The sequence below is a fragment of the Orbicella faveolata genome, unplaced genomic scaffold, assembly GCF_042242905.1.
Source record: "Orbicella faveolata isolate gen_17 unplaced genomic scaffold, um_ofav_v1 contig_26, whole genome shotgun sequence".
Taxonomy (NCBI): Eukaryota; Metazoa; Cnidaria; class Anthozoa; order Scleractinia; family Merulinidae; genus Orbicella; species Orbicella faveolata.
The window spans coordinates 427,716-447,942 of record NW_028301554.1 but is presented as its reverse complement, the minus strand read 5'-3'; the positions used below and the strand labels follow the sequence as shown (position 1 = coordinate 447,942).

The 20,227-nt window shown below is 39.0% G+C and overlaps 2 protein-coding genes and 1 long non-coding RNA gene across 14 annotated transcripts in view; 1 reads left to right on the top strand and 2 right to left on the bottom strand.

Moving 5' to 3' along the window:
- Positions 1–576: 576 nt before the first annotated feature.
- LOC149107528 (uncharacterized) lies at positions 577–5,813 on the bottom strand. Its single transcript, XR_016209198.1, has 2 exons — positions 5,460–5,813; positions 577–2,182 (listed from the first exon to the last, which is right to left on the bottom strand). It is a non-coding gene; the product is annotated as an uncharacterized LOC149107528 (long non-coding RNA).
- A 1,685-nt stretch (positions 5,814–7,498) lies between these two features.
- On the top strand, positions 7,499–13,589 carry LOC110068883 (proline-rich protein PRCC-like). The gene is made up of 7 exons (XM_020776302.2): positions 7,499–8,253; positions 9,873–9,929; positions 10,013–10,585; positions 11,346–11,498; positions 12,362–12,499; positions 12,945–13,010; positions 13,143–13,589. Exons 1-7 carry the CDS (start codon positions 7,714–7,716, stop codon positions 13,227–13,229), a joined length of 1,614 nt encoding a protein of 537 aa, XP_020631961.2. The 5' UTR covers positions 7,499–7,713; the 3' UTR covers positions 13,230–13,589.
- Positions 13,590–15,268: 1,679 nt separating this feature from the next.
- The window catches only part of LOC110068817 (cartilage oligomeric matrix protein-like), a 46,659-nt gene continuing 41,700 nt past the window's right edge, over positions 15,269–20,227 (bottom strand). For all 12 annotated transcript variants that reach the window (XM_089295629.1, XM_089295630.1, XM_089295632.1 and 9 more), the window contains 9 exons: positions 20,066–20,204; positions 19,829–19,924; positions 19,170–19,354; positions 18,493–18,541; positions 18,206–18,402; positions 18,039–18,113; positions 17,383–17,480; positions 16,859–16,998; positions 15,269–16,511 (listed from right to left, as the gene is read on the bottom strand). In XM_089295629.1, the coding sequence (XP_089151755.1) occupies positions 16,480–16,511; positions 16,859–16,998; positions 17,383–17,480; positions 18,039–18,113; positions 18,206–18,402; positions 18,493–18,541; positions 19,170–19,354; positions 19,829–19,924; positions 20,066–20,204 (1,011 nt within the window). In that variant the 3' untranslated portion in view covers positions 15,269–16,479. The remainder of the gene's footprint in view (positions 16,512–16,858; positions 16,999–17,382; positions 17,481–18,038; positions 18,114–18,205; positions 18,403–18,492; positions 18,542–19,169; positions 19,355–19,828; positions 19,925–20,065; positions 20,205–20,227) is intronic.

The following is a 20,227-nucleotide window of genomic DNA, read 5'->3' as shown; positions in this document are numbered from 1 at the left end:
TTATGTAATCATTAGAGACAATCTCTCAGATATGCGCGAATCAACTATCATCGATTCAAAAGGGAACTGGATGTACTCTAAATGTGTGATTAATGCTAAACACAGACACCAAACATGCACCGTCCAAACCTGTGTAAGCAAATGATCATAAAGTTTTAAATCTTTCAAATCTCCCTAACAATTGCCACACATTTCCTTTATGTCAGTTGGGAGAATTTAGGGGTTCGTCTGAAAGCAATGTCCAGTACAATATCCCTTAAGTCATATAATTCAGGTACGAAGTAAGTAACGAGGATTCCAAATACAGATAACTGTTATCTTCAGTTAGATTCATTTTAGTGTCTCTCAACATCCTTAGGAACCGTTAATAAGGAGTTTTTACGTTCATTTGGAAACGCCCTAGAAATTTAATGAGCAAAAACTTGGTTGATATTAGCTGACAATCATGACTATAACACTGTCATGAAACGATTAAGAAAATTTCAGGTTACATAGTTTCTTCAAGTGACCCATAGCTTTTGTTAGACGGAGAACATTGCCCAATATTAGCCAACATGAAGTCCTTGTGAAAACCTGTACGTTTTGCAGCCAGTTTCTTTATTACAACAAAACACAGTTTCCTTCTATTGATTCTAACTTATGTATAAAGATTGTTTTTTCGTCTGTGGATATCTCGGTAAACCTGCACAGAACCTACAGACCTCTCTGTTATCTTTCATAGTTAACGGATAATTAGATTATGAACTCACGAGTGCTCCTGGTAAGTGTTACTAAATTAGTCAAGAATTGATGTCTGGAGACGGAACTTGCATGGAATACTGTGCGATTATCAGCAAAATCTCGGTGTAGCACTTGTTCTTTAGACTGATAAGGTGTTAAAAGAATGCAGACCTATATAACAGAGTGACTGATCAATCAATATGATATGATCATCATGCAGGTCTGATATCTTGCCTGATTGAAATAATATGATCACAGTATCATTATAATTACCGACCGGAAAACCGCCAGTTTGGCTCTCGGGAGAAAAATCAAAAATCAAAATTCCTCTGCTAAACTTCACCAGGATTTGAACGAAAATGATCTTTGTTTAAAAGAGCCTTTTGGTCGGTCAGTATCTTCTATGATTGTTCGCAATCTTTACCAAGGTGCTGTTCCTAGCTGAAAGCAAGTCGTGTATAAACGTAGGACGTTTTGTTTTATACAAGTGCATGTTCCAGTTATCTCGGTTTCACTGAGACATTGCTTAATATCGGCGCAAGAATGCAATCCATACATCCTTGATACTTGGTTCCCCGACAAAGTCCTTAACTCCTAAACTCTTGTTAGCATATTTGTTGAAGGCTTGAATCACGTTAAGGCTAGCTGAATGGCCTTGGCTTTCTCAAGTGCACGGAAATGGCATTGCGCATGCACGAACATCATTGAAGCATTGATTCGGAGATCGAATTTGTCGTTTCTCTCCGATGCATGTGAGTTTGTCACTGCACGTGGTCTTTTGATCAGTAATGAAGTTTCCAAAAGCACTACTGAGAAAAACGTAAGCTACCCCATGGTGAACAAAGATTCCTCGACTCCTGACAAGTTTTAAGGCGTATCAACCTTTAAGGTTTGCAACCTTGAACAACTCCAAGCTTCCCCGCATTTTAATTGGACCACTGACCTTTTGCGAGGATCGCATTTCTTTATGACATTACACTGAATTACACCGTACAAACCCCTGTGATTGGTCTACATTCATAAATCGTTCATCTCGATTTCCGAATAATCTTCATCATCGTCGTCATCATCATTGTCTAACCTAGTTCTCCCTTTATCTCCTTTCCGTTTAACACTTTTCAAGCATCGTCCACTCCGGTAGAGCTCAACAGTGATGATAATAGCTGCAATGAACAGAAATGCCGCCACGAGGCCGATGAACATGTAAAGGGCAACATTTTCATGGTGTCTTTTTGCCTCTGGGGACAAGTTTGTGGAGCCTTTTGTCAGGCCCAGAGAATTAAGGGCGTCGGTTAAGTTGTCCTGGTGTGCAACCATGGCTTTTTGACTTGAATCCTGGTCACGTGATTGTGAAGTTCGTTGGGACATTCCTTTTAAGTATACCGCATTGGTGATGTAGTTTCATGTGTTTAGTTGAATTTGTTCCCAGGAGAATTAAATTAGCACCATTTCTGAAAAAATACTGCAACAGAAAATACGTAAATGTATGAGTATAGGTAAATAAACATAACAATCTCTTTGAACATGGAAGGCCGACTAGACGTCGACGGATATTTCCGCTAATATTTAGCTCTTATTAACCGAGCTAGAGGTCTGTATGGGAGAATCTTGACCGAGGTCGTGAGTACAGACCGAACGCAGTGAGGTCTGTACACACGACCGAGGTCAAGATTCTCCCATACAGACCGAGTTAGCTCGGTTAATAAGATGTTTATTATATGGCAAAGAAGACAACTTTAATTCGTTTAATGTAACTGGTTTGCTGACATTTTGCTTGCGAACAGCGATGAGCTTAACTTAAACCTGGCGAAATTTGCTCGTCCTCTTTACTTCTTTTTTGTCATCAGGCTTTTTGGCACTTCCATAAATGATTGAGAAGAAAATAAAAAAAAAATGGTGAACATTTTTGTATTTTAGTTTGCTACTTTTTCAACGCAAAATGTGAAACCGATCTAGATGCCGGTCTAGATGGAAAATCTAGACCGCGGTCAATATTGATTTCAGCCAATCAAATTCGTGAATTCGGTAGTTCCCAGTCCTTGTGAGACAGAGCCATATAGTAAAACAGAGGTAGTGGTTTCTAAAGAAAATGTTGGTTGTGTCGGCGGGCAAATGACACATTTAGCGATTTAACAACTGATTGAGATAAATTAACCGCCTTAGCAAGCTTGTGAAGGTAACGTTTTGAGCGTTACCTTCTTTTCAGAGCAAAGCCCTTATTTAACTTCTAGTCTATACATAGCTAAGTATATTTCTGGTAAGGCTTGACTGAGGCCGGTGATGAACTCTGGGCTACCAGAAAAGCAGTTAACTCAACTAACTGTTGTGGCAAGATCCTGATGTAAGGTTTGGAGTCGAGAACACCGGATAGTCTTGTGAACTTGCCAGATGATAATTAGGCTCGCTTGGTAACTGATGTTAGTATTGCCCAACTAGTGGACTAATGCAAATCCAGCATTTTGATTGGCTACGCTACTAGGGGACTATTAGTAATAGTCATCGAGTAGCGAAATTGGCGCCATCGAGCGTGACGCTTTCTTTCGTTTTATTCCCAAATAAATATTTCTTCAACTTGCATTTGCTAACTTTATTATTACCTTTTCTGTCCGACTAGTTGGGTGATACTAAAACAATTAGACCCTTCGCCCTCAAGGGCCACGGGTCTAATTGTTAAATAGTTATGCCTGCTTGCCTGCTTCTCGATAAACAAACTTAAACAGCAGAGTTACAATTTATAAGCGTCTCCTAATAGAAGAAAATCAAGACATCTGCTTTCAATGTACCTAAAAAACGCACAAGTTCTTCTACATTATCTTACTTTGAATTGAAAACAAAGCAACCTAATTTCTTTGGATATGTATATAATTGTTTTTATTCTTCTTGTTGCATAAAAATTAGTATAAGTCTTTACTCAACCACCAACATGTTACGTAATAATTCCCAAATAGTAAAATTGAATATTGCGTTCTAGGCTAAAAATTATTAAAGAACTTAAGCTTTCGACAGCGGGTCTACGGTCTTCGACGGATAAAAATATGTGATAAAATGAAACGTTAAAAATTTGAATATAGAGAATAATACGAATAAAATAATCATAACTTTGGACTGTGATGACTTAAAAAACAATTCAACAGGGAATAAACTTGAAGAGGCTAAGTCAATCACTTTAAGTTACATTTGACTTAAATCATTTTTTAGGACAACAATTTGCCTCCTAGTCTGCGAAGTATATTTTGCCAATGATTCGCGAATTACTAGGATTGGTGACGATCATTTTCAATTGTTCTTCTCAATTGCTAGCGAATTTATGCACAAAGGGTTTTAGCCCACATACATGCAAGCAAGCCTTGGCCAAAGAACTGAACAAAATCGTCCACAATTATAAATTGGGTTACACATTTAAAACATCTTTCCCTTTTTCCTCTGGAAACCTACAACCCAAATATGCTTTAATAATATTATTTAATTTTTTAACATGTTTTAGCTACCTGTCAGTGAACATTTACGAAATGATAAATAAAGTGGCATTTTTTCCTTGATCTCATGTTGCTTAGAAATGGCAAGACATCGATAAAAATCAGTTCAAGTTTCCTTTAATCGTTTCAGTAACACTCAGTAATAACCGATATGCTCTTATGTCATTTTATGTATCTCTCGAGCTTAACACCACGCGAGTCGGATCAATCAACTTTAGGGTGAGAGCATTTGACATGTGAGGGCAGTTCAATACTTGTTTTGACCGGATTGCTACAAACAGTGCCGTAGGCGCAATGGCCTGAAAATAAATCTGTTGCATGTACTGTAAACTAGTTCGTATTTTCTTACAAAGCCAGTTACGCTTCCATTTTTTTCTGAATAATTTCAAGGAAAGCTTCTCTCGTTTCCCTGCCGGCCTCTAGGCCATGCTCTAAAACAATGTGTTTACTAATTGCATTGCCACAATATAGGCAGGGCAGTATTTAGAGCTGCTAGGAACTCAAACATCTTTTTCTTCTGTATAAATGAATGGTAAAGAAGCTTTTGTCTTCCTTTAAAGGCATATATTTGTTGATGTTAGTATTTATGAAATCAATAAATTGGCCAAATTTTTAGCGAGGGTGCTTGTTACTAAGGTCCCCGCCGCATGCAACCTTTTTCGTATAAGTTGCAAATCTAATGTTATTTTACATTGGGTAAAACCAGTGAAGTATTTTCTGTCAGAATAAGTTCAAGTCATTTGATTTTTTTGTGATTTATTTATTAAAGGAGTGGAAAAATCTGAGAAGTTTCATCTACACTGCGGCTCATTGCAAAAGCGCGCGTGAAATACATTTGATTGAAGTAGATTTGCAACCACGTTTACTAAACTAATTCCTTTGCAATTTTAAACTTTGGAAGCACTTCAATCTTTTTACAATCTTTCGAATTATAAGTTTCTGTCGGCCAAACTAGGTACGCCGGGAAATACAGCGAATAGTACTTTTGGGCGGCCGAGCGAAGCACTTCCTCGCACACACACCCTTAGCCAAATCACGAAAGCTTTTGAATTTCCTAATGCCAACACTACACGGGGCGAGAAAATAAAAACGAAAAATTTTAGGAACTCGCAGGATGCAAAATAGAATCAGAAACATGGATATACTAACGCAAATTGGCCAGGGCGCAGAATGGCACTTGAACTTAACCAAGAATATATTTAAAAAGGTTTGTCTTCTAAGTTCACCATACAGTAACATTACCACAAGCATGTTGTGACTCACCTACAAATACAGGACACTTCTGAAAACAAGCTTGATTGATCCTGAGCGCTTCATTTGGCTCGTAATTCAATGAATGGCTCCGCCATTACAGATGTTCAAATGAGCGCTGGCACAGATTAAAAACACGGACTAGGCATAAATTATGCAAAAACCGAAGGGTTTGACGGGACGATAGACAATAGACTACCTGCTTGGTACCAGCTCGGGGCTTGAATACAAAAGCAAGATCGTTCTCCGGCGTTTGACACGAGAGTGCGCTCTGATCAGTTGGAACTAAAGTGCACCGCCTACTTCAACTCAGAGTTTTTACTTAGAGAAAGCTCACTAGTGCAGGGCTTCTCCCAAGACACTCATCATGTTTAATTACCGATCGTCGAAAATCATTCGATAGCAACAAATAGACCTAGGAATTGCTGACAAGAATGTGAATATGACTGCTTTCATGGTTAATCCGGCCGATTTGCTCAATCTATGAACTGCCCACTTTCGTTCATATATCAGTGAAATATTTAATATATATATATAGCAAAAATGCTGATATGGTTTCATGTTTTGTGTGCTCTCAATATTGTATGAGGCTACCTCCAAACATTTTTTTCATAAATTGAATTAACATACTTCTTATGAAACAATAAACAGAGAGAAAAACGTTTCTGTGTTGCTCTAAACAGATTTATTTGAACTCTAATGAGTATATGTTTAGCAAAAGGGTGAAAGCTGTGGAACTCTTACAAAAGCTTACAGTTAAAGTCTCCATGGCTGTTTCGAGTTCTTATGCTGATATGGTTTCATGTTTTGTGTGCTCTCAATATTGTATGAGGCTACCTCCAAACATTTTTTTCATAAATTGAATCAACATACTTCTTATGAAACAATAAACAGAGAGAAAAACGTTTCTGTGTTGCTCTAAACAGATTTATTTGAACTCTAATGAGTGGATGTTTAGCAAAAGGGTGAAAGCTGTGGAACTCGATCTTACAAAGCTTACAGATAAAGTCTCCATGCTTGTTTCGAGTTCTTATACGAAACTTTCTTAAGTGTCCATAACAAAGCAAGAAGTCTGGCGTATTTTCCTATATTTTCATTGGCTGACATTTGTTTTATCGTTTTGGGCGTTTCCTTGACGTCACCGAAACAAAATCACAGCTAAGGACTTGGACAGATTTATATAAAGATAACACAAGAAGCCTAAATAAAGTTTCCTCTGAGCTTTCCTGTCCAATTGTACTTTTTGAAAAAAATAGTCCACGTGCTCAAATTATATTTTTTTCTAAATATCACCTTTTTACGTCAGCTTTTGCTGATTTTAATCAGCGCCGAAAAAATTCGAAAAAGGGTGTGTACCAATGTGTACCAATGTATTTGTTGTGCCTCTTTCCTGACTCTCACATTTTCAATTATTATAATTACGGTCACCCAACTAGTTTACCTTTTTAGTTATTTTGGGTGTCCCACCACTGTATATACTGTACTGTTTATTTATTCATTTATAATTATAATCTTGTAAATTCTTTTAGTTGTTTACAGTAGTAGAAATAAACTGTTGTTGTTGTTGTAAGATCTAGGCACAGGCGGCCCAGACGTTGAATACGACTAATACGTGACATTATGCTGTTGGCGATTGCGTTACAATTTTAGTCGTTTATAAGACAATTTATGAGAATGCTTCGAAAATTACTCTAAATGCTACGTGTAGAAAATAATTTGAATAAAATGGCTTACCTTATGTTTGCATTGCGTTATTTTGATGGCTCTGGGTTCCTGGAGGTGGTTTAGAGCCATTTAGGCGAGTTTTACTTTCTGGGGGCTTGCTTCCCCCAAAAGAGAAAGTTTCTCTTCCCCTAAAGTTTCTCTTTAGGGGAAGCAAACCGCCAGAAAGTAAAACTCGCCTAAATGGCTCTAAACCACCTCTAGGAACCCAGAGACATCAAAATAACGCAATTTTCGAAGCATTCTCATACACTGTCTTATAAACGGCTAAAACTGTAACGCAATCGCCAACAGCATAATGTCACGTATTAATCGCCTGTGATCTGGGCACGAATCCTATCTCTGCGCATTCCTGGGCACTAGGAATCAACAAACATGGCGGCGATGCTGACAGCAAGAGCGCTCAAAAACGCTGAAAGGATTTCTCCGATCGCATGGCTCAAGCATTGAAAAAGATAAAAACTATATCAAGGAAGTTTAAAAGAAGTATTCTTTTTGCCCCTTCCGACTGCTGAAAACTCGAGGCGCTTGTAGAATTGGCAAGATGTCACTTGTTGCATACGGTAGCAGTGACGAGGAAAGTGATGAAGACGTCCAAAATCATCAAGATGATATCAAAAAGCCTCTGTTGACTACAGAAGGAAAAGTTCCAGCTGAAGCCAAGGGTTTGATTCTGCCATCGCCGAAGCAAACGAGTAAATTGTCGAGTTCATCTGATCGAAAAAGCGCTTTGTCCTCAATTCTTCCAAAACCCAAAAATGTGAGCAACATCGAGAAAGAAAATAGGAGTGGACAAACCATCCCTGGTAATAAAACGACCCCTGATGGCTTAGAAGCAATGCTGGAGGATGAAGAAATTCTGGAAATAGAAGAAGAGTACGAGCCTATTGCGAAGAGAGCAAAGAAGGTTACAAAGAGTGAAGCTGATAATAAACCCAAGTCTGTGGGCAGCTTATTTTCACTTCTACCAACCCCTTGGCAAGCTGAAAACACTTGGCAGAAAAATTTGGAAAGTAAAGTATCCACAGCAGGGGACAGAAAATCAAAGCAGCCAATCAAAATAGCCATCCCTACTGCCCCTAAGGTAATGATACATTTACATGATTGTATAATTACTGCCTATTGTGAGTTATTTTGGCAATGAGTGTATCTGATTTCTCCAGAGAAAAAAATGATAAAAGCCAATGAGGTGGGTCATGTGTATCAGAGTGATGAAAGAGACACTGTCTTGATTCTTTAATTACCTTGGGGGTAAAAAGGTGAAGGTTATTGCTTGTTACTGCTTGTTATTGCTGTGCGAGCACTCATCGGCAGCCTGCATAGCAGGGTTGGCACAGTTAGACTGCTTGTCCTCCATCTATCTGCTTGGGTTAGAATACTGGACCCAGTATCATACAGAAACTGGATTAGGTTTGTTGGTTCTCATCCTTACTTTCCCTTGCTTTTCCTCCCTCCAATAACATGAACACTCCAAATTTTAATTCATTCTTGATGCACAAACACATCCTTTAGTAACAAGCTCATGCAAATTACGCCATGTTTTGCAGTTAAATAATTACTTTTACAAGTTTTTTTGCCTTAAATGTACTTCTTATGGTTTCTCCAGTTTCAAAGATGACTCTTTTGTCTCTATGCTTAACAATTAATTTACTAAGTTTATACCACAAAGCAACTACTGTATATAATACAGGTGAACCTCCTGTAAGCTACCACCCAAAATGTCAAGCCCAGGTGGGAGAGAGGGTCACTTACAAGAGCTCAGACCTTATTGGGTCAGAATTTTGCATCATTAGCACCTCGTCACTGCAGACATTTACCCCATGTTTTTAATGTTTTATTCACTTGTACATAAAGTTAATTTGGAGTAAAAATCTGGTATTTGCCATTGAGAAATTTCCATCTTTTGTACTAGTTAGGAATGCAATAATGTTACAACACTTTATTATCCAATTTCTGCTCTATTATCTGTCAAGTGGTTGCTTTCGGGAGGTTAAAAACAAAAGAACAGTTCAAATTTTTAGCTCAAAAAGTGGTCAGTGTCCCTTACAGTTCCAAATACAGTGATTTGACTTGGAAACTTTTGGTATTTTGGAAACAACAACCACAACGACAACTTTTTTGATACTCATACCTAGAATTAAAGTTTACCAAACTAAGTTTTAAAATAAGGAAAACTGGTCGCTGAGGAGAGGTGGTGGTAACCAAAGGTTCACTTCTACTTCCCTGGGAAGGAACTGTTCCCAAAGTTTTGTCAGGTTGCCATCATTTCTTTGGTACCAAGTTATAAAAGTGCTCCTGGGTGGAGAGAGGCACTGTGCTAGTTACATGTACATGTAAGTGTCTCCTCCAAGACCTTGATCAAGGCACATATCTTAGCCCCTCCAGCCTGAATCCCAAGTACTGACCCTGTGACCATTATGTCGATCATATATGATTTCTTGGAATTTCTGATATTTCAAAGTACTTATGCAAGGCTCAGATTGACATGAACTTTCTATTTCTCTCAAGTGCTCACTTATGTTTGCAATAGGTGATGTAAACACACATTGCAAGCCATTTATAAGTGTCTCAACTTTTGTGTACATATATATACAGGTAGTGAACAGATATATCACTATTAGTGTGTGTACCACAAGGACCATAAAGACTGATAAGAGCATTGCTATAGAAATCGTCTCTCTGTTTTCTTGTGGTTTTTTTCAGACTGATTCTGATGAAGAAGATGATATGCCAGCAGCAAAGACACTTGCACCATCGAAGGTAAGTCTTGTTAGAGTTGAATGAACAGTATTTGAGATCAACATATTACATATTTTTTCACTTTGGGTTTTGATTTGTCTTAGGGAGGATCAGGTCTCAAAGCCCTTCTTCCCAAACCAAAGCACAGCATCACACTGAAATCGGACAACCCAAACAAACCTTCAGTCAAACTGGCAAGCAGGCCATTGATTCCACACACGTTGACAAAAAAGCCAACCACTGTAGAGAAAAAACCTCATAAAACATCAAAACCCAAGCAGGTTGAAGAAGCTACAAGTGATGATGAAGATGAACCTGTCAGCTTTTTTACATTTAATGACAAATCTGAGAGTGCCATTGATGAAAAAGACGATGCTTCCCAAAGTCATATTTCTGAGTCAAACAGAAGTTTCATAGCTCCATTGGTAGAAAGTAAACATCCTTCGGTAGCATCCTCTTCACATGGCGAGATGTCACCAAGTACAAGCACTTCCCATAGTAGTGGCAACCATGTGACTGTAACACCATCCCCAGAGATAGGGGAAATAGGGGATCCCCAGGCTGGTGTTGGAAGTGGGGAGAATCCAAGCCGACAGGAATTAGAAACTAGGACATACTACTATGAACAACAAAGTGGGCAGAACCAGCAGTATGGAGGATATTCCAATGAAAATTATGTGAGTGCATCAATCTTCCAAACATCTAGAGATGTAAGCTAAGAGTAACTAGCTTTTTGGTGACCGAGATCATGAAGTGATTTGGTTTCATCAAGTTCGAAATGGCTAATAGCGTAATACATGTATCTAAATGCACTAAATGCATTGAGCATGTGAGACCCCAGTTGTAGATTGTGAAGGTGGCATGGAGAAGTGAATAAGGAAATCTTGGATACCCTGTGCAAATCCTTCTCTCAAGCAGTACTTGCATCTGTTCTCCACAGTGCTCATTAATGTTTTGTAAATAGCCAATATCCTATTTGGAATATGCATTTGTTTGCAATTAGCATACCAGCAATGTTTTTAGTCAGAATTTGAAGTGGTTGTTCAAAATTTGCTACTACTATAGTTTGGTCATGGCTAACAATTTATGAAGCAGTGTAAAAAAAATCCTTTAGAAAGTGTGGATGCCAGTGAAAAATATAGCATACATTGACACTTAAGAATTCTTGTTTAGTTTAAGACCTTTTGGACAGCCAACATAATTTTTGCAGGTATTATGGCTACAGTAGGTGTGTATAGAGTGTGTCACTCCTACAAGTTTATTGTCTTGTCATATATCAGAAATGCATCTGTTGAGAACTGTACACACTGAATATATGCTACTACTTCTTAGCATCACCATCTGAATGATTTTATTACAGATGTAAGGTTACAAAAGTGAGAACACTATATTGAAGTCATGTACATTTGCATCTGCCATCTTTTTTGTTTTCTTCAGGCAAGTTATAGCTATGATGCTGGCAGCTCTTTTGTCAATCAACCTTATTACAGCCAAGAGACTGAAACTTACACCTACACCTACCCTACAGGGGCATCAGCAGTGGCACAAGCTCAAGGACAACAGGAGGAAACAGACCTTGATTTAGAGAAGGTGATTACTAGCTCCTGTCAATGGTACTTATGTACACATATTGTATATACAGCATTCTTAACAGTCAAGCATTAAGCAGTCCCAGGCAGGGGACTCCGATAACAAAAGGATGACATGGTGCTCATCAGCCCCTTTGGGGGGTTAAAAAAAGCACTTTTTGTACACGTTAAATTGCTCAGCCTCAAAAGGTCCACAGTGGAAGCTTTCGTGGTACCTTAAAGGGTATTGAGCAGAAAAAATATGACAGGAGATATTTGACAATCAACTAAATATGGTTAGAAGGTATTCAAAACAAGTCATTTCTTTTTATCACTATTAAAATTTACGAAATTGTCAGTTAATGTGTTTTTTTAGGGGGGGTTCTTTTCAAAATTTCGTCTTTTTGACATGGGAGTCCCCCCCCCCCTCCGCCCCTCCCCAGATTGCAGGTTGAATGAGCAAATCTGTGGTTTGTCAGTTTAAAACCATGACCATAACAGCCACTAAACTTAAATATGCTCATGAATTACATGTAGGAACATCCTGTAGAGCTCTACAGTGTAACTGTGTTAATACGATCACCAACAGGCCTTGAAAATTTGGCCGTATTAAAAGAGTGGCCTTATTAATGGGGTAGGGCGAAATTTCATGTCATTATGTACATGTAAAGTATTGTACAGTGCATGGAAGGAAATAATTTTACTGTGGAACAATTAAACTTTTGTACGCCAGTCAGACCAAACTGTAAGGTACATGTATCCTCTTACACGGACGCTCTTTGGGCTGGTCACGCGTTCCTCCCGTACTTGAGGAAGGAAGATTGCGTGACAAGTGCGAGGGACGTCTGCTAATACATAAAGTTGCTTTCTTTTCTTTTACCTCAGTTACATAAACTCCAGGGAAGAAGGAATCGTCGCGAGGAGATTAACATTGTTGATGTTAATGCTGCTGACCAGGTCGGAGACTCAGCGGCGATGTTGGCTAAATATGGAACAGAAGAAATTGCATACGTACCTTCAAGGGTAAAGGAGATTTTGAAATTCGCTTTCCGTCTTATAATATTTTGAAGTCAGAACTCGCCAAAAATTCTTCTGTCGCATCATTGAGCTCATCGTTGATGATTGCTGGTCACATGCTGCATCTCTGCTAAACAGTAGTCCTTTTGGATCCTGCTGGCATGTGGAGTTCAAGCGAGGTCACATGACCACATTCCCATAAAATCCTGATAGGCATTTCCGAGTTACCATGTGCCTCTGTTTCAAAACGAGGCCTCGCGCAAAACCTTTCATGTGAAAATGAGTTTGATTTACAAGACAATGAAATGGCCAAGTCCTCGAAAAGTGGTTAATAAATTTGCGTAAAATTGTTATTTCAACTTACATGTTCTTTAGACAATCTACAGTTATGTAATATTAACAAAGTTGGATATACCATTATTTCTTCTCTTACTTGCTTGTCCATGTACAGAAAAAGAAAGACATGCCAACCAATCAGCAAAGAAGAAAGCATCAGATCACTTATTTGGCTTTTCAGGTAAGTTGCATTTCCACCCAGGAATTAGGTGTATAATGAATACGGCAAATCAGCCTTATAAAAGAAATAAATTATACCGAGTAGAACTGAGTCCAGCCAAAAGATCTGACTTTCTTTTATTTTACACCGCAGGCTAAAGAACGGGAGCTGGAACTTCGTCAACAGTGGTCAGCCAACCGGCAGACTCGCAGACAGACTCAGTCAAAGTATGGGTTTTAAGGAGAAATACGTGCACAATGCGCATGTGTGCAGTGTATAGACAGTGATGCTTGATCTCATGTAGATGTGCCTGTGTTTTTGGTGACCCGTTAGGCAGATGTAGCCTCTCAGAATGCAAAGTTACATATACGAATTAAATGTCTCTTTATTTACTCGTGACGTTGTAAATCCGCACATTGGGGTACAAACACCTCTTGGGGGTAAAAAAAGAAACCTACTCTAGTGCCCTTAGGGCTGTAATGAAATCTGCAAATTATGTTAAAATTCGTTAACGAGATAGTATGGAATTGTACGAGTCGCTCTGTAAGATACTCGTTCACGAATTGCAATAAAAAGAACAGACTTAAATGGTACACAGAATGAATTGTCTGCGTGAAACAACAGTAGAAGTACAACGAAAGGTATGGTCAAACTTCCTGTGTAGCGAACACCTTTTGTTGGTAAAAGAAAGTAGGTTCTGAATAATTTTAAGAACTGCGTTCATTACCCAATCAATCTCAGTACAGATATTGTTGCGTTTAAGGTTGAATGTTTGGTTTGGTTTACCTAGTCTGAACACTCGAACAGTAGCTAGGAATCGTGGGACCGAGGCCGTGAGAAGGCATCATGTTAAGTGGTGTTCAGTATATACTTTATTTTATACTTTATTTGGACGAAATGTTTATTTACAAATTCGAATCGTTTTGTGATCTCCAAACAGCGTTATCATGAAATTAAACCACTCCTTGCAGAGTACGACCTACTTCGTGATGTAATTTGTGATAATCGGTATTCTCTATTTTCCAATTGCCCATTATGCACTCTGTTTGCCCCCCAAATTTTGCATAACCTATTGTTGTGAAACACTCTTGGGAGGTCTGCATATTCCAAAGAGCATTTCACAACAATAGTTTATGCAAAATTTGGGGGGCAAACAGAGTGCATTATGGGCAATTAGAAAATAGAGAATTGACAAAAATTAATATTTTGCCGACACGGAACAGAGAACTGGGTGCGAACGTAGTCCGCGAAGGTTCATGGGTAGTACGTTTGTAAAAAGAGACGGTTGAAAACCTTGTGACGTTTTACGGTCAGCCTTGCCACTAGCACTTTCGCATAAGGTTTATTTTCATTATGTAATTAGCGTTATATATCAACCTTAAAACCCCAAAGGTGGTGCCACTGCATTTGGTCGGAGGAGGACGGTCACGGGCAAGAGGTTTTTGGGGTTTACGTGCCCGGCTTTGGGGCATGTAGGACGTTATTTGATGTATCCCTTAACCACTTTGCTGTAAGCTTATTGTCACAATTGAAACATATCTTGGGCCTGGCTGACCAACGCGGCCATGCCTCAACCTTTGAGCGTGTTCGATTGTGTAGTGAAGGGAAAATCAGTAGTTTTGCTGAAAACAAACGAGTTATACTGCCCAGCAGATCATTCAAAATTCATATTTTAATGTATGTTTACAATAACGTAAAAATAAATGGGCCTTTGACCTTACTGAGATGCTCTCCTATAATGAAGAAATATGTTATGAAGAGGTGTTTTAACAGTTACACTTGTGTAACTATTTTAATTATAAATGTTTTGGATTAATAGATAAGAAACTATTCACTGAGCATTAAGAAGTGAGGCTTCAATACGGACAAACTGGGGAATATCAGGTTTACTGTTGTCAAATTGTATGTCAAGTTTCGCATGTTCCTCTCGATTTAAAAGAAACAATAATAGATTGAATCTAAAAAGACCACAGAGCTCCCTTAAAGTTGTAATATCTTCCATGCGAGTGAATGATCAATGTTATCCAGAACATTCCATAGTACATTACTTTACCTCCGATGAAACAAGAACTGACTTCACTGCTGTGAATTCTATTAACAGGGTGAAACTCCTACAGGTAACTAATATCCCACCGCACACAGCTTCAATCCCACCTTCCTCAATTCTCCGAGCGTTTCATGCGAAATGAGCTCGTTATACGGCCAATCCTCACTTTCCCCAATTCCCACCCCCACCCCCACCCCCACCCCCCACCCCCTCACACACACACACAGTCGTATTTGTGTTTCACTAATCTCTTCTGTATAAGCTATATCCTTTATCTCCCGGATCTTTAGCAGTACAACTCCGGGATTTCTCCTCGCTAAATCACGGTATTCACATAATTTGAAGTACAAAATATACGAGACAGTCGATAACAAACTTGTTGCATGCTTATCTGGCAAAAGTACGGAAGCCGAACACGAATGAAATGCAAAACTCACGAGCAGAGCACGATTGATTGTCAAGTACTCGTGACTAACGAAAGTATTTTACAATAATTCACGGTTTTCGTTTCACTTGTTTACCCTATCGTATTCTTTTATACACACAATAAACAATTCTAGCCAATGGCAGTGCACGTACTATCCAATCTGTGTCATGAGGCGGCATAGAAGGTGTAAAATCGTTGCTCGTGTTTCCAATTCATTGGCCCTTTTCACAGTCAGACATGCATTAACAGAATTGACCCTTTTCACAGTGAGACATGCATTAACATAATTAACTGAAGAGATATTTTGTAAATTGTTTGCTTGTGACTGCTTAGAACGCAGTCTAAAATTTAACATTTAATAATAATATGTAGTGAATATTTATGATAAAAACATAACATTTTTAGATTCCTTAAAGCACTCAATTCAATGCCACCAATGGGAACAAAACAAGCCGAAATTGAAGAAGTGTTACCCCGGCAAGAGTTGCCACAGGTGACCCAAACTTGCGATGAACTTGTTGAGGTCAACTCCTTTGTTTCTTTATCTGTTTGCTGGTTACAAGACACAGGCATACCCAAGTTGCGCAGTCTTCACACGGCTTGGAAGGTAACTGGCGATCGTCATTAATTATTTATTTATTATTTCTAACAACAGCCACGGATAGATATTCCCATCAATCCAGGGTTATGCTTTCGAGATTTTGTCTCGTATTATACCGTGCCGCGGAACGTACAGCATTTAAAAGTCTAACATGGGGCTCTATACACCCCTAGGCTGCAGTTGCAGCGTTTAGATTTTGCGTTGAGCAAGAAAAGCATGCGTTATCTTTAACAAATTGTTATCAGTTAATAATGCCTCCGGTATTCGGGCCATTGATATTTCCACCATCCTGTGTGGAAAGTAATAAATTGTACACAGTGTTCAGGCTCGAAGTCCTAAGTCGGGACGGGAAGCTGTGTTTGGTATGCTCCACAATGAAGCGCTACAGATCAGCTTTCGCTGACTGGTTCTCAGATTACAGAGCTTGAAAGTCATCCGGGACGTGCTCTGTTGAGAAAGAGAGAGTTTCTCGTTAGTAAACTCTTCTTTCGCTAAACCACGTGATCCGTCAAGGCAATAGACGCCACATGTCAGTGGATCACCGTGAATAACATCAAGGTATTAGTTGCAACATGGGACTTATTGCACTACTCTCGCACAATCAGACTTTTGTCGGGTATAACATAAAAAGAAATAATGGCTGGAACTATCGCAAATTATGAGTCTCACTTTTTTCTGTTATGAAGCACAAGGGAAGCAACGAGACCAACAAAAAGCGTGTAATCCAAGTGTTAGCACAAGAAACAATATAAGTCTAATAGCAGATCAAGTGAATATTTTCAAAAAGCACTTACCGCTACATCGGTAGGACAACTTATGCCAGATGACTTTACCCTGAGAAAACACGTACATCCCAAGCCTACCGCCTCTCAGGGTCTTGTCAATTATATATCCTGTATCCACCACTATCTCAGCCTCAGAGAAGACTAGCAATCTAAAAAAAAATGCTGATAAATGTAATTTAACAATTGTGAGTTTGTGAGAACAACACGCTAGGGACTTGTTCTGTCAGTTCGAATAAAAGAGTAACAATGAATTTTGAGCGCTTGGCAAAACTTTCAAAGGAATATGAGCACTGAAAAGTTAAATTTTTTTTACTCTGGAATACTCTTTTCTCAGGTATTGATAATGAGTGCCAATATATCAAGCACTGTCATTGGTTAAACAGTGTGCCTATACAAAGCAGGCAGCTTACGAATCATAACGCCATTTGCTCGTGTTTCCCTTCCTCACTTCCTCTTCCTTTGACTTCCTTTCTTGTCGTCAGTCATTTTTACTGAATGAGGGACATTAGACCAAAAACAGAGATTTATTTTACCTTATTAGTCCAACAGCAGGTCTGTGCATCAACTTAAAGTCGTAATCTGTTTCGTCTTTCCATCCTTGGAGCTTGGTGTCTCGCCAAATTTCTTTAACCTGAATATAATATCAATTAGTTAAAACTACTTTTTCTACGATTCAACGCTTTCAAACTGGCCAAGGAAGGTGAGGATGTAATCACCATTTAGAAAAAATTGTTTATGTACTTCTATTGTGTTCACGAGAAACATAGGCGAGTCCTTAATAGTGATAATAGCAATTTATTTTTGTTTTGTATACCGTGATAAATGCGGTTGCGAGCCCTGGTCTTATACATCTTTTTTCACAGTAGGGTTTGTTTGAGACTCATATCCGAAGAGTGGTGAGAGGGATGAAGTGAGGTTATAGGCAATATTAACAAAAATACGTTTTGTGATGTGCTGTTATCATGCTGCTCAATAAAACATGTATTTTTTCTTTAGGCGGGGTGGGAGACAGGCAACAACATAATAGATTAAAAACGTAATACGCCATTAGTTTTCAAGCCCAATGTCACACAATGGTAAGTTCTGCAAAATGGGTGTCGAATTTTTAGATCGTTAGTAATCAAGATAGTGCTTAGTGGAGTTTGAAGTGTTAGCGAGAGAAAGAATAAGCCAGCCAGTTGCCACTCGCCTGTCCTTTTACGTCACCGGAATGCCACAATGCATTTCTAAGATCAAATCCTGGACCAGTTTCAGAATCGACCAGCTGAAAGAAAGAGAAGCAAAAAACTGGGATAAGCTCCGATGTGCATGATGAGCCGTTTGGCCTGACGCAGACTTTTACCTGGTTAGAATTACCTTTATTTGTATTCCTCGAACTGCCTCAGCTCTGGACGGTTTCATTTCCCAGTAACCCTGGTCACTCTGTTTCCAAGATATAAGGTAGAACTGTCTGTTGTTTTGGTAACTGAACACGAGTCCTACGAAGTCATCATCGTGTCGTGTTCCCACTCGAAGTGTTCCATTAAAATCCACACCGTTGAACGCAACATCTCCTGCAATATAACAACGTTTTGGTGAACCCCTGGAAAGTTTATGTGAATGGATAAAGAAATAGTAAATTGTAAAGCTATAGTTTTACTTACCAATAGCAATTCCGGGATCGCTGTTTTCGTCTTCTGTGACTTGTGTTCCCTGCAAACGAACAAATACTGAACATTGAATAAATGAACAAAATTCTCATGTCTTGCAACTTCTGAAAGGGTAAGAAATGTTCCAGAATTCATGTTCTGAAGATTGTTGTGCAATCCTCGACACCGCCTCTACGCCTTTCCGTCCAACCTTTAAAAGACCAAGACGTCCATGCATGGTGAGTGAAAAAAAAATTAAACAGGAAACATATTTTTCACTTTCATTTTGATTTTCATTGTCAGATTAACATTGTTTAATGCTCTTTTTGCTTTTAGAACTATTGTATTTTACTCGCTTGTTTTTCATGTTGTGATTTAGCAACAGATATTGCTAAACAGGACCTAATTGAATAACAGAGTTCACGAGAGAGCGATCAAAGGACAGTCGTATAATTCATCTTCAGGATTAATATGAATTTGATGAGTTAATTTATATTACTGACGGGTGACGAGCTCTATGTGTGATCCGGGGCGAGAAGGTAGGGTCTAGTTTTTGCTCCCAGGCTCCACGCTAGGGTTGCTAAACTTTAAGGCTCTGGGAGATGGAAATCTTGGGGTAATGGGTTCAAGGCCCATACAGGCATCGATATCGTCGATTAAAGAATTACATCTTGTCATTAAGTAATTCTTACCGTTGAGTCAACAGCCCATATAGGGGGCTTGATCTTTGACGAGGATTCAAATGGACTCAAATCGACAGTCTGCAACCTGCTGAAGTCTGTACGGGTCACGTGATGGTTAATCGAACAGGCATCCTCGTAATCTGTGACCTTGTCTCCATCAAAATCGCCATCACAGGGGTCCCCTAAGCCATTACCTGTGGAGAGTAGAGGAGGGCAAGTTGTTTTATGTGCCATCATAGTTAATACAGGGGACTGGTTATGAAGCCCGGCAAACATCAAAGGAGCAAACAAAGATGCCAAGATTTATGTTGGAAGGTCTACGACCGTGCACATTCTTTTGTTTTGCGCTCATACACTATGCATGAATTACGTAACCAACACGTTTCTATTGGTTAGTTCCTCAGTACGGAGTAAACTATTGTGTTTTGTGCACGGTCAAGGCCAAAAAAGAGAACAAAAACATACAACAAGGAACTTTGACGAGTTTCATAACCATTGTCCTCTGTTAACAATGGTGTCATAATTCAAAGATTTAAGCTTTTAATGTCAACAACTTCTCAAGTCTTCAAAACATCATCTTCGTAATTCCTAGCTCTCCTCTGGGCGAATAGAGACATCAAAACATAATACAAAGTATTTATTCTCGAGAACATAAAAATTGTACTAACCGTTTAAATCTCGTTGAGTAGGATTCGGAACTAGTTGGCAGTTGTCTTCCCTATCCAGAACACCGTCATCGTCGTCGTCGTTATCACAAGCATCACCTGGAATGAAACATAGTACCCAGGCAATTAAGACCCTCTTCACTGGTTTAAGTTTATTAAACAGAGTTGTCTCACAGTCTTTCCCCACGAACAGGGAATGACGATGGTTTATATCGGTCGTGTGAACATGCAGCTGCTTACCTTTTTCATCTTTGTCGTTATCAATCTGATCAGGATTTGGAATTCCTCTACAATTATCGATCATGTCATCTACACCGTCATTATCGTCATCTCTATTGGTGTCGCAGTTATCGCCCAGTCCATCTCCGTCCCTATCAGACTAAAACCAATAGCCGGTGAGTC

Bases quoted from the DNA above. Each gene is read 5' to 3' on its own strand.
- LOC110068883 (XM_020776302.2), top strand. From the start codon at position 7,714: ATGTCACTTGTTGCATACGGTAGCAGTGACGAGGAAAGTGATGAAGAC. The intron at 9,930-10,012 runs GTAAGTCTTGTT...GATTTGTCTTAG, and splicing joins AGACACTTGCACCATCGAAG to GGAGGATCAGGTCTCAAAGC. The intron at 11,499-12,361 runs GTGATTACTAGC...CTTTTACCTCAG, and splicing joins CAGACCTTGATTTAGAGAAG to TTACATAAACTCCAGGGAAG.